This window comes from Sitodiplosis mosellana, unplaced genomic scaffold (assembly GCF_009176505.1).
Source record: "Sitodiplosis mosellana isolate CC-2019 unplaced genomic scaffold, AAFC_SMos_1.0 Smas_scaffold_1, whole genome shotgun sequence".
Lineage (NCBI taxonomy): Eukaryota > Metazoa > Arthropoda > Insecta > Diptera > Cecidomyiidae > Sitodiplosis > Sitodiplosis mosellana.
The window spans coordinates 713,210-727,015 of record NW_022595244.1 but is presented as its reverse complement, the minus strand read 5'-3'; the positions used below and the strand labels follow the sequence as shown (position 1 = coordinate 727,015).

General features: G+C 36.5%; 1 protein-coding gene across 1 annotated transcript; it reads left to right on the top strand.

Moving 5' to 3' along the window:
• Nucleotides 1-9,448: 9,448 nt before the first annotated feature.
• LOC129569561 (innexin inx7) lies at nt 9,449-12,546 on the top strand. Its single transcript, XM_055448491.1, has 5 exons — nt 9,449-9,953; nt 10,206-10,302; nt 10,411-10,588; nt 11,500-12,037; nt 12,149-12,546. Exons 1-5 carry the CDS (start codon nt 9,814-9,816, stop codon nt 12,483-12,485), a joined length of 1,290 nt encoding a protein of 429 aa, XP_055304466.1. The 5' UTR covers nt 9,449-9,813; the 3' UTR covers nt 12,486-12,546.
• The last annotated feature ends 1,260 nt before the right edge of the window (nt 12,547-13,806 follow it).

The following is a 13,806-nucleotide window of genomic DNA, read 5'->3' as shown; positions in this document are numbered from 1 at the left end:
GCCCGCGCCATTCACTTCACCAACACTCAAGCACATGCACACACATTCGCCACAGCTGGGCTGCCGTATTCGACCTGGCATGATCGAATGCATATGTATTGGGGCTTGGGATTTTACAGTTGTGTTGCGATACTATTGCGATGGTAATGTGTGTGTATGTGTGTGTGTGTGGCAAACATTTTTTCTGCGTTTGTATGTGTGTTGGTGCTGCCGATGCAGCTGAACTGGTTCCGTTGTGTGAGTGTGCGAGAGGCAATTAAATCTACTGTATTCAATCGAGTTCACAATTGTTTGGAGCACATAGCTCAGGACACTAGCATTTATGTGCTTCTTGTATTGTTTCAATACACACTTTGTTGTTTCACTTTGAGAAGATTTATTGGGAAGTCGATAACTTGGGAAATTCTGTTCTTGTCGATATTCATTCTCATTCGTATTTTATTTCTTCAATTCTCAACAATTCAAATCTTTTGTACAACCATTTTGCACGTCAACGATCATAAATTTGTTGGCCATTTGGCACTGAAACTCCTATTGTTTTGCGCTGCCTAAAAAGTTTCAATTTTTTGTTTCAAATTTTGCAGAGCGATGCATTTTCGATGATATGTATTCGATTTCATAAGATATAAAAAATATGCACCATTTTTTTCGAATCAATTGGTTTGAATTTCATACACCATGACACGAAAATTGTTGCTGCACAAATCCCAGTCGGTTTTGGGCCATTTTTTTTCTTTTACTTTTGCTGATTTGCCGTTTGTTTTTGTGGTGCACACAAGTTATGATGAAATCGCAGCACATTGTATATGTACCGTTTTAGGCGATACCACACAGCTCGAAACATACGCTCGAAACGATTTCTTGCGAACGAACATGCAAGAGAGAGAAGCGAAGAAAAAACCTGCAGAAAACTGGGAATACAAGCTTTTCTGTGATTTTTGCCCATATACACTTCTGCGGTTCATCATATAATTAATAAATTTCTATTCTGTAATTTTCTCGAAATTCTTCCACTCAAAAACTGGTTTGAATGCGGCTATTTTTGGTGTATCGATTTCAAAGTTTGCACACAAACCGGCATGTATACTTTTTTTTTTTTAAATTGGACATATTGCCTTTAGCATGTCCAGAAATTACATTGCGAATGAAGGGAATGACGCATTTGTGTTGTTGGACAAAGTAATTCGTAGACATTTTGGTGAACTATACAAAAAGAGAACAAGCAGCGTACGTAAAAATACGTATTGTGAGCAATTGAATGGAAACGCGCTTGTGCATCAAACAAATGAAAAGGAGACATATTCACCATAGAAATTACGTTACTCAAACCATGTAGGCCCAATGCACACACAATTTTCGATGCGAGAGAGTGCACGAAATCATAGAAAAACCCCACACACACATACATACGCATACACAACTAACACGCACAAACCAAAATTGAATTACAAACACAGACATTCCACACAGAAAAAAGGCCTTTCAGCCTACCCGACCGAAAATATCAAATGCACAGCGGCACACATTGTGACAAGTATGATGCCTAACGATGAGTTGATGTTTTCATTAGATATTGCCTCGACTCGACTCGACTGTGGTGCCTTGATGAATAGCGACCAAAATGCATAACACATTGTGCCTGCATGGAATTGAGCGAACCTTTTGTTCAATGTCAAAGGGAGAATGCATACAAACATCTGTCAAAATCAAACGCACGTCTGCTAAAATCCCGGTCGATATTTTTCGTCCTCTCTTCACACAGACCTACAGCGATTCTGATGCAATACCATCAACTAATTCGAAAATAGTTTCCGAAAAGTGTCGTATATGGACTATGCCGTTTGTAAATGTTGTTTGATCAAATCTTTGCACCTCATTTTTCCTGAACATTCGCAAAATCTCTTTATTTACACCATTTTCATACTAGACTTCAATGCTGTTGCAAATTGCGAAATAAATAAATGCATAAAAACCCGTGAATGGCCATTTTATAACTCTATTTAAATTTGCCGTCTGTTTTCTCAATTTTTCTCATTTTCTGCTCAAGTAATTGGTTGTTCTTCGTGGAAAAATTATTCCTGTTTGCTTTTTCTCTCGGTTTTTCTGGAGCAGAAAACATTAACTGCTCGATAGCATCGGCTGTCTGAAACCATATTTAACAAAGAAAAAACTACACTTTCCGACATAATTTTTATGCGCATGCACAAAGTCCGTTATATTAAATGAGAAGAAAATTTCGCTTATCGACTGCAAAGAATGCGTTACTTTTGCGCGTGTTAATGCATATTCGACCATTAAATCGTGAACAAACAAGAACAAATGGTATTGTCGGCTCCATTTGATCGAATACAACTAACAAAACAATATCAACACCGCCTGAAAAAGAATCGACAATATATCGAACTCAGTGCGACGAAATAACGAAAGCAGAAATGAATAAATAAACGCGCCGAAAATAGCACTAAACGAAATGGAATATTTTAATTCCGAAATCCACTCAGAAATGCGTCCTGCCTTTCAAAATTGATATTAAAATATTCAGTTGTTGTAGGTCTGTGCCGAAATGGAAACAGTTGTGAACCAAGTTCAAGAGCGACGCAACACACGCTTTACTCAATTTGCATTTTTTTTGAGAGAAACAAAAATATATTTGGCCCATTTGCCAACCAAGTAGCACTAATTGTGAAGCAGAAAGATGATAAAAAAACAAATAACATTCAGAGATGAAGTTAGATTTCAGTTTTCATGAAAATCACTATATTTTCCTCCATGTAATTTACCTTAAAGAAAGACTTTTCATCTACAAAATGGCCTGAACCATGAAATTGCTAATGGAAATGATGATGAATAGTTATCTTAAGACATCGTCACCATTTTTTATACTCATGCGTTCAATCCATTGTTCATGTATTGAGAATTTCATAATCGAAATCATTTTGGAGGAAGAAGTAATTTCTCACGAACATGATCTTGCATCATAAAATCGCTGGCGTGAAAAAAAGTACAATTTATTCTTTCACGCAATCCAGATTTCAAATAATAACTTTTGAATCCATAATAATGACACGTTTTTCGAATAAAATAAACAAACCACATTTTTTTGAAATAGCTGTGTTACATTCATAGTGTACTTGTGGTGAGTGATATTGCTTTTATCGAGTGCATTTTGTACACCATAATTCCATAGTTCATGTGCCATGTGCAACAAATTGCTTTGATATTTGTTTCATTTTGACATATTTGAAGCGGAAAATGTATTCTTATTTCGAGCATTCCGAAGAAGAATGCGGCTTTTCAACCAACGTTCCGCTTGTTTGGGAACATTTTTCCCTCGGTTCGTATTTAAAATTCAATTGAATATCACTTTGATGACATTCTCCACGTAGTTCAGCACCAACTCATTCTTTGAGAATAGCGAACAGTCGATAGGCTGCGTTGAGAATCTGGAAATTATTCCAAAATGGTGATAATTTTTAATTTCAATCAGAATTAGATTCCGTGATCCGTTCGTATCGAACATTGCTGGCCAATTGGACCCATAGAATTTCAAAAGGAGTAATTCGCTTTCTGACATCACATGCTGTCCAAAGTAACACATCAGGAATATTTACAAGAGGAATGTCATCATTGAGATAAAGTTGGACATAAATAGAACGGTATCTTTCAATAGAGAAGCCTATTTTATAAAAAAAATCATAACAAAGTTTTCGAAAATGGTTAGAAAATGGTTGGCAAAGAATATTATACCTTAGCCAATCCAGTCGTACAGGAACAAACCACTTAGGATAAGTTGGGCAAAATAGGTGAGCGCTAAATTCTTCTTCATATTAACCCTTTATCACATTTCGGTTCCTAAAGTAACCAGATACGCCAGACGCTATAGCTATGAAACCACTGAATATTTTTGCATTCTTGTTTGGAAACAAATGTAGGGAATCGAACTAGCTTTCATTTGATACTTTACAGGCTACAATTGGCTGGCTGAATGGAAAGTTTTTTCTGTTCATGTACTGCTGTAAAAAAAATGCGAAATTATAGCAGAATTCCACATTTTTCCTCCTCTCATCTTGTGGGTTTGTTCATTCTTTTCAATTGTCAAATTAGGACTCGTAGGACCAAAACACATCAATTTAACTTTTTGCATCATTAGTTTTATGAAATTTAATTTTTCCAAGCTTTTATATTGATTTGACACTTTTGACTCTTTTCCGATTTTCTCGACAAACACGCAATTTTCCAAAAATCTAAGTATGAGGTTTTTCTCTATTTATCGTGGCACAAAACATATATCAAAATGATTCAAAAACAAAAAATTGTGCATCAAAGGGTTAAGAATAATTTCGGTGATCTCATGATAAATATGTTTCAATAATTCCAATTTAATCGATCCAATTTGCGGACTACTTTGGATGGCTTTCAAACGATTGCCGAGAATTTCGAATTCCGCGCTGATTAAATACATCGAAAAGCAAAAAAACGAGTCGATAGACACATTTAAATTGCCAGTTTTTGTGATGCCCACGTATTGATAAATGGAAATGATCCAATAATCTCGCTAATTGTGTTCCCAATCGAACCCTGGATACAATCCACTGAATGCCAAACTATTTGTTTCCAGAAAGTGTGCTTACGTTCCACAGGGTAATCGACAGTAGGTAATAGAGGAATAAAATTATTCCAAAAACCTTTATACGCTTTTGAATCGATTCGTTTACGTCGGCTGACAAAATGGCGAATTCTTTGTGCATTTTTTGAATTTTCTGAATGCTTTTATTGTTGAAGAAATGATTCAAAACCTTCATGGTGAAGGCGACTTTTGTCGATGACGTGAACAAAAGATTGGTTAAGTCGGCGAAATCTGTGAGAAAATACAAATTGGCAACCATGAAAAAGGTGTACAAAGACACAATTGGATAAATTGCGATTTTTGATACGGATGCCATAGACCGAACCACGAGAAAAGAAAAATGAAAACCTTGAAGATTTGGTCTGGATTCGATTCTTTGATGTAAACCATGGTTGACTCTTTCAATTGTAATCACTTGGAATTCACACGTTGCCAAACACTGTTGATGAGGCTTTGAGGCGAAAGAGGCTAGAGTGGTCGTATTTATAAGAAGTATCTTGCATTCCATTAGATTATAGCCCAAGCAAAAGGAAGTTAAACCATCAAATTAAGTGTTTCTTGTGTAATTTTCTCGGAACAACCCTTACAATTTATTCTGAACGAAGAGTGGCGATTTTATAGGCCATCGTGACCTTTCAAGGTAGCAATTATCCAAGTGTGGCATTAACAATTGATAAATTAATTCATGGTTTCCAATCACATCGAGCGCAGACATTACGTCCTATGAAATATTGACGAAATCAATGGACCTGCGTCAATCTTACAACAAATGTGTGAAACATCAATTAAAGCCTTAAACGCACGCACTGAAAGGAAGCATTGATTTGGAATCATCGATTTCCGCGAATTAGTCCTGTGTTATTAAGTTACTTCAAGCTTCGAAACGGGAAAATCGTTTATTTAGGATCTTTTCTAGCAAATAAAACTAACGGCAATGAAGTAAATTGACGTTTTATTTCGTGTAATTAAATGTTATTAGCTAAGGTTGGTTAGCCGTGTTTACAAAGCTTTTCATTTTCGGATCAAGACCGTTTTTAAGTAAGAAATATCTCGTTAACACCCGACAAAATGGTTTAAATCCCAGTGAATGCTACAAATTGTTGGTTTCATCAATGCCTCAAATGTTACGCTCATGATTTATATCGAACGGCATTTCAACGTTGAAAATGAGCTGACATTCTGGAAAAAAGCGTGGAATTATCGGTATCTTATCAAAAAATCATTTGTCAACCGTTAATTTGAGGGTTTGCTGTCAATTCAAAAAACACTTCGGTATTTTATCACATCGTAACAAAATTGAAGAAAAATAAATGAAATGACAGTAACCTTCAACTAAGAACCAATTTTTTTTTCAAATGACAAAAGGCTTAAACTCAATTCAAGACATTTGAATTCATTGACACAAATATGAAATTGGTGTTTGTGTATTCGATACATTACTGTTTCTTTTCCGGGTTCTGTTAAGTGTTTGGTTTAATGTTTTGAGAATATATGTGAAAAGTGTGTTCAATTTCAATTTAATTCGTATTATTGTTTGTGCGATTCACTTACCCACACACTCACACACAGCAGCATATCTCCATCAATTTACGGGCATCGTAAAGTACGGCGATTTTTCAAAGATTTTAGCCGCTGATAAATCATACATTTCTTTGTTTGTATGATGCAATTGAATCGACGATACGTGGTTGTGTGTGATCGGCATAGAAAAAACGAATTTCATGTGATTCGAAGTAACGATCATAAATATAAGCCATGAAATGGATGGAGGAATGAATGAATGTGAACGTTATTCAAGCAGAACTATTCGATGCATGAGAATTGCTGTTTGACGTAGGTGGTAAACTATCGGTTGTATTGTCGGCCTGTGCGACAATCAAATGATCTCTATTTTTAATGTGTGGGAATCAGAAATGATTTGGCATGAAAATGAGCATGGAAAAATGAGCACATTTTCTTCATGGAATGGCAATTTTCTTAGAAAATAATCATAATTTTCAACTTTCAACAGAGATTAGAGAATCGCTGATATTTGCGCTCAAGCAAATCATTTTCCACCACACACACACACACACACACACATACACAAAAGCTATTTACTTCCAAAATTCATGTGATACTTACCCGAATGTCACGCAAACAATCATTTAGAGCTTGGCACATTCGTGTAATAAATGTCGAGTGTTGTTTTGCCGAATAAATTGGCCGAAAGTGCCAATTGAGTTCATTCGATAAATGAGACACATGTGAGCATCAAACACGTGAGAAACACTACGTCTCTCGATTAAATCATCCATATGCGAATTTTGAGTCATTCATAACCGAACCATTAATTCGAATGCTTGAACATTGTTTAGAATATGCCATAGGCTACTCTAGTAATAAGACAGTATAACTAATGAAAAATGATTTCCACTCGTGCATAAAAACGAAGAGAAAAAAACAATTCATTGTAAATTCTTTGAAGCGATTTTTCGCGAGCGTACACCCGATTCCACCTGGCTTTGTGTCGTTTTGTAATGAGACACGGGGCAAAAAAAAACTCTCGCGCATACACACTGGCGGCTATGTGATTTGTTGAACGTTTTTTTTCTTCTTGTCGTTCGATTTGTCTCATTTGTTAAAATCTGTTGTGTGCATAAGCGACAAGTGACAACTTTCAATTACCTTGGTAACAAAACATGCATAATTGCCGTACACATTTGCACGTTGGGCCGTTTCAATATAAACATTTTGGTTTCTTATGAAATTTTATCAACGATTTCGCCGTGCGAAGTTCATAATTCATTTTGGTTGATTTGTACGCTTCAAAAGTACTGAAGTTTGGGCTCGTGTAAAGTTTTTTTTCTTTCTTCACCGAAACCGCACACTAAACACAAGTAATAAAATTGTCCGACAATGAATTGGCTTCGGAGCTGCACGATGAAAAATGAAACGAGCCGAGTAAATTGAAAGAAGAGAGGCGAGACTCGGAGAGAGAGAGAGAGAGAGAGAGAGAGAGAGATAAAACACAATGTGTATACTTGTTAGCCAGCGGCCGAACACACTCCCTCTTACATGACTTCAGTCAAATGTTATTTTAATTTTTTGTCGTTCACATTCAAACCGCTTAATTGGCAATTTAGGTTAACACGATAGAACAAAATACTAAAGCACACACGCACTCATATGCGCCAACTGAAACATTACTTGTATGGACTTTGACGCACGAGACGCTCTTTCGCGTCTGTCTCTCGCTCACTCAAAAGATTGCATATCAAGTGTCTTTTGGTCGTTCACAGAGCGTAATTGACGCACGCATAAACTATAAATTAGATTTCCTTGGAATCAATTTTGACCATTCTAGCTCTCGGACTTTATTTACATTTTGCATGTTGATCGATTTAACTAAACGACTAAATACTTTTTAATTACTATCGCATCGATTTTCCGACTCTGACCTGCTCAAACCAACGCAAACAGATAGCTGCTCTAGTTACTTTTTGTTCTAATTTTTAAAAAATGTTGCTACTAGTATCAGTTTATAAGTCGAATGATCGATCATTTGTTCATTTGAACAAGTCAACAAGTCGGTGGAATTCGCTCAATTTGTCAGTTACACGAAAGGAGTGCTCGCTACTCGCATTTACAATCTGACGCATTATAATGAATCACTGCTTTTTTCGTTTCAATTTGAATGACAGATTTATTCAACATTCACGATTATTTTAGCATCTCATGCAAAATTTCTCATTTGTTGATGATAACCGGCATACCTTTTGCACAGCGTTATCACGCCAATGTATTAAAAAGTCCCATTGGATTTACATTAGTTGTTTGACTCGTTCTAAAAAAAAGCGAACCAACAATAGAAGCATTGACTGGAGAGATGACAAAGTGTCAAATGGGAAAATAAAACAATGCAATTTGAACGTTATCAATGTGAATAATAATGCGTATAAAAATCAAAGAGGTCTGTGTGTTTTTGACACATATGACGAATTTGCAAATGAAATCCTGCGTATCATATGATTCCAATAAAAAAAAATCTTCAGCAAAAATCTTTCGTGCAAACAATAACATTGATTCAAACCATTCTTCCAGCACGAGTTCATTTGCTTACTCGACCGATGCCATTCATTCAATACTGTCCCAATGCAAATTAGACAAACAAAATGGCCAATCAGCCGGAAAGTTGGCTGCAAATAAACAAACAACGCGCAAATTCCACAACCAAAGTGAATACGTGATTTAAAGTATCAATGAAAATGTTTGATGAAGCATGAAAAATAGGTTAGATATCAAGTCCGACAAACTGGCTGGACATATGCCAAAAAACACTTGATGTCACTGTTGACTTTGTGATTATAACTAATTATACGGTGATAAATACAAATTCTGATAGTGAATTTGATAAAAATAAATGTCGAACATGAAAGCACGTTAATCTGTCGATGATTGACAAGTACTAATGCGCGCGAGCGATCAAACCTTCATGAAGCGTCGCATAGTGTGCCCATATATACAGACGGTGTATAAAAAGAACTGGGCAGGAGAAAATGAGTGATCGCCACCAAAGCGATAGCGTTGATTAAATTCAATCGAACAAATAAACACATACAGCTTATGAAGGCGATATTAATAAAACAGACAGAATAAACACAAAAACAGTAAAAAAAAACCGCGCAAACAACAAAATAATCACCGAAAAAAACGGTACGTTCGCTCATTCCCTTATCTATTAATATTTCTCAATAATTACTGTGGCACTTTTTTTCTCAACTGTGTGCGGCGGCTCGGTGTTGTGTGTGATTCAGGTAAAACGTTCTTTTTTCGCCTTCAATTAGTAGTAGATGATAAACCGTGTTTGAATCATTAAATTCATATTTTTCATGTGCGATTCGCTTTCGTTGCGGTAATTTGATGATGTGCTTTGTGTTTTTTTTGTTGAAAAATTAAAGAAAAAAATACACATCGTAATCGTTTCCATTAAGCGCACGGGAAAATTAAACAAAGCATTCTAAACACTCCCAACCAAACCGTTAGTAGAGTGTTGTTCTTGTACCGAAAAAGACACATTCGTTGCACGGTTGGCAGCGGCCCTTTATTTATTTTTTCACGTTTAATAGCCACGGGCTAGCAAAACGAAGTGAAATCGATAATAGTTTAGTGACACGTGCAATTTTTGTCATTGTGATTTTGCAACAATGTTGAAGACATTCACAGCACTAACGCCGTTCATTAAATTCCGAACGAAAAAAATTACAATCGATAATTTTGCGTTCAAATTTCATTATCGGGCCACATATCTATTGTTACTCGTGTGTGTTTTGCTCGTTACGTCCAGGTAAAGAATTATGGTGAATTTAAAATTGGCCACGTTAGGTACATATTAAAATGGGCCATAATAATCAAATCTCGCACCACACCAAGTTTCATAAAATTTCACTTTTTATCATTAGTTGCATTGGTTGGTGACATTTTATGTAGCTTCATTTAAGTATACCCACATCGACTTTGACCTGATAGTACAAACATGCGCGTGTGTCGAACGCTGAAAATATAAAAATATGTGTAATGATTTATTTTCATTTTACAGGCAATATATTGGTGACCATATAAAGTGTATTACAGACGGTTCGATACCGGCAGATGTGATAAATTCGTTCTGTTTCTTTACGCCAACATTTACTGTGGTAAGCATTTTGTTCGGCGGATGTTTTCGTTTTTATCTGATCTGTTGTTGACAATCATAACAAAACCAAATTGCGTTTGTTTACAAATTCGTGTGCTCATCATTTTAGGTGCGTCACTACAACGAAAGTTTGCTGGCGGGCGGTTGGTTACCTCATCCAGGCGTTGGAGATATAGCTCCCGGTGATAAAGTCAAACATCATGCATACTATCAATGGGTTCCATTCGTACTCTTCGGACAAGCACTTTTCTTCTTCCTGCCTCACTTTATCTGGAAAATGTTGGAGGGTAACATACATTTTCACTTTCGTCAAGTTTACATTTTTACAAAAGCCTACATTTCATTTTGGCAAAATGAATGTATACTTAATTCACTTTCTGGCGAATTTCACACGAATTTTTTACGAACGCAAATTCAATCACTTGGCTTTTTGTTTACGCAGACGAAAAAGTTGATGCAAAAAGTGTTTTGGTTTTTTTCGTTCAAAAACGCAATGCGATCATAAAACCACACTGTTTAAATGGCGCTTTGTGTACACACTTCTCTCCGATGATCGTTCAATCGGATACAAGCCGAACTGCAAAAACTCACAGCGAGAATAAAAAAATAAACACAATATTTCACATTCATGCTCATCATGCGTTAAATGCGATTCATTTCACTTTTAACGTTTACCTTTTGAACAATTTCCATTATGATTTATTTACGGTAAATTAACACGAAATGAAGCGGCTAAATTTACGAGATAGAGACATACACTTGCCATCAATTTGGGTTGAAATCCGTGTTAAATGTCCAATAAATCGTTGCAAGAGAGAAACAGAGGAGATTCATTAGCAAAAACGTAAATAAACAATGGGCATTGAGTGTACACAAAGAAGATCTTTCAACAGGTGATTGATTCCGCAGAGACTCGCGTTGTGCCAAATAGGCATATCAAAAATGTTTCTCAGAATAAAACCAGAAATATATCGATGAAGACGTCATTAGCTTACAGTTACCTGATTTTTTAATGAATGTACAAAAATAGCATTTTTCATTGGACTCCATCGAAACGCTAGTCATTAACATTTCTTGTCAGACTCATGAATTGAATTCCAGTTGCAAATTTGCAAATGCTCATCACCGTGCGGTTGCGTGATAAGCGAAAATTCAATTGAAAATGGTAATTGTTGTTTATTTTCCGTGATGCTGACAGGTGGGCGAATCGCAGCGCTGGTCGAAGGTCTACAGATGATTGCACTCAGCAAACACAATCAGAAAAAATGTGAAATGCGCTTTAGCGGAAACTATGTGCTGCCAAGCAATGATATGATCAAAGGAAGAATCCATCAAATCAAAGACGACTTCTACAAGCACATAAAAATCAACAAAAAATTTGCAAGATCGTTGATACTGTGCGAAGTATTGAATCTTGTCAATTTGCTGGTGCAAATTTATGTAACGAATGTCTTTCTGGCCGGCCAATTTTATTCGCTCGGTTTTAAATTCATTGAAGATGACTTCACCGGACCAATGGATAGCCTCGATACCGTTTTCCCGAAAGTAACCAAGTGTGATTTCTATAAGTACGGACATTCTGGATCGATTCAACGACACGATGCACTCTGCGTAATGGCATTGAACATCATTCACGAGAAAATCTATGTGATCCTTTGGTTTTGGTACTGGGTCATGCTTGGTGTTACGCTTACGAGCATCGTATGGAGATTCATGACGCTCATCTTGTTTTCGAGGTGAAGCTTCACGCAAATTCATTTTGATTTTTCATTGTTTGAAACAAATTCAAATTCATGGTCCAAAATTTTTAATTTCATGAAAAAATCAATTTCTTTCCATTTCTCCAGCTCCATGTGGTTCAATCGCGCTTGTTTCGGATCAACTTGCCCAGGCCGCTTGAACACGAAGCATCTGTCAACAGTTGTACGCCACATTTCTTTTTCCGACTGGATTTTCCTGTATTATTTAGCCAAAAATATGGAACCATACGTATTTTGTGATTTATTGACCGATTTGGCGGCAGAATTCCGACGACCGTACATTGAAGAACAGGAAGCACTTCAGGGTGACGAACGTGAAACATTGAGAATGGATGATCTTGGCGAAAAAAGTACCAACGAAAAAGAAAGCATAGACGAAGTAGACTTAAGACGTAAACCGAGAAATGACGGAAAATCCATGTAAAACCAAAAACATATAAAAAAGTAGCAAAGCATTTCAATGCTTTGCATTCAATCAATTCAAATCATGTTGTCTTGTGATTCCGTTTTTTTGTCTGATCGAAAATTTAGAATCATTCACAATGGTTGTGCTCGCGGATAAATCCAAATTGGTGGACGCTCACGATCGGCAGCGAAAGGAGAATGTTCTGTGAGTGGAATATTGAATGTTGCGATGAGCGAAGTTCGAAAGTTATGAAGCAAACCTGTTTTCACCTAACACACATTACTCTTCTTAGGCGATTGTTGTAGTGCTGCTCGCGCACTCACTCACTCACTCGCTCGCCCGCTCGCTCGTTGTTGGTGGTTAACACTCTCTTTGAGTACATAAAGAAAATGCATTGATCTTTATGTGTTTGTATCCCGCATAAATTCTGCCATGAAATGCAACATTACCGTGCAGAAATCGATTTAGTCGTGTATCAATATATGTATAGGAGGTCACATGCGTTCGATGACCTCAGGCGACGCCATTATTTTTCAAATCAAATCGATCGCTATTTTTTATTTTCTTTTCGTTTTTCGGAATGGTCCTTAGCCAGCACGGCTTTCAAGGTTTTAGTGTTTGTTGCTGATCGCTGAATTGGTTCTAACATTAGGTAATTTACTCGAATGATTAGGTATCAGTAAAAGTGAATAAAGCAAAATGGCCCATTGTCACTGGGCTGTAAAATGTCTGATTGCTTTTAAACCACAGTAAAATGTCATCAGAAGCCATACGGCTGACACAACCATCGATAAGTAGTGCCAGAGATTGGTATCGTGTACGAAGAATACACAGAATAATCGCTGATTGAATCAACAAAACCCACGTAGTTGTTTTTTTGTTTAAAAACGTTTTGTTTGCGTTTTGCATGAAATATTCCATGGATGGAATGTGCCGGTGCCGGTCGCACTTCAGATTCTCTTCAAACCAAGAAAAAAATCTTGATTCTTTTTCTTTCTCTTTCCCTAAGCTGTAGGTAGACACCTTTCGTATAATACATGCACGCATCAAGCATGCTCCTCAAATAGAAAAACAAAGAAAACGAAAATAGAAAACACAACAGACACATTGGATCGCACAATGAAACCACCAAATATTTGCTTTAATGATCGTAACGCTAACAAACTCTTTCGAATTTGACGACGCACACCTAGCTATACATCATTTTGGTTTTCTTCGATTTCAAATACATTCAGCGTTTCAATGGAAGAAAAGAGAGATGAGTGAAGGAAAAAACGCCTAGACATTCAGATAAAAGATTTTGGAGTGCTTGCGCGTTGTGTGCAAACATTGTGGTTGA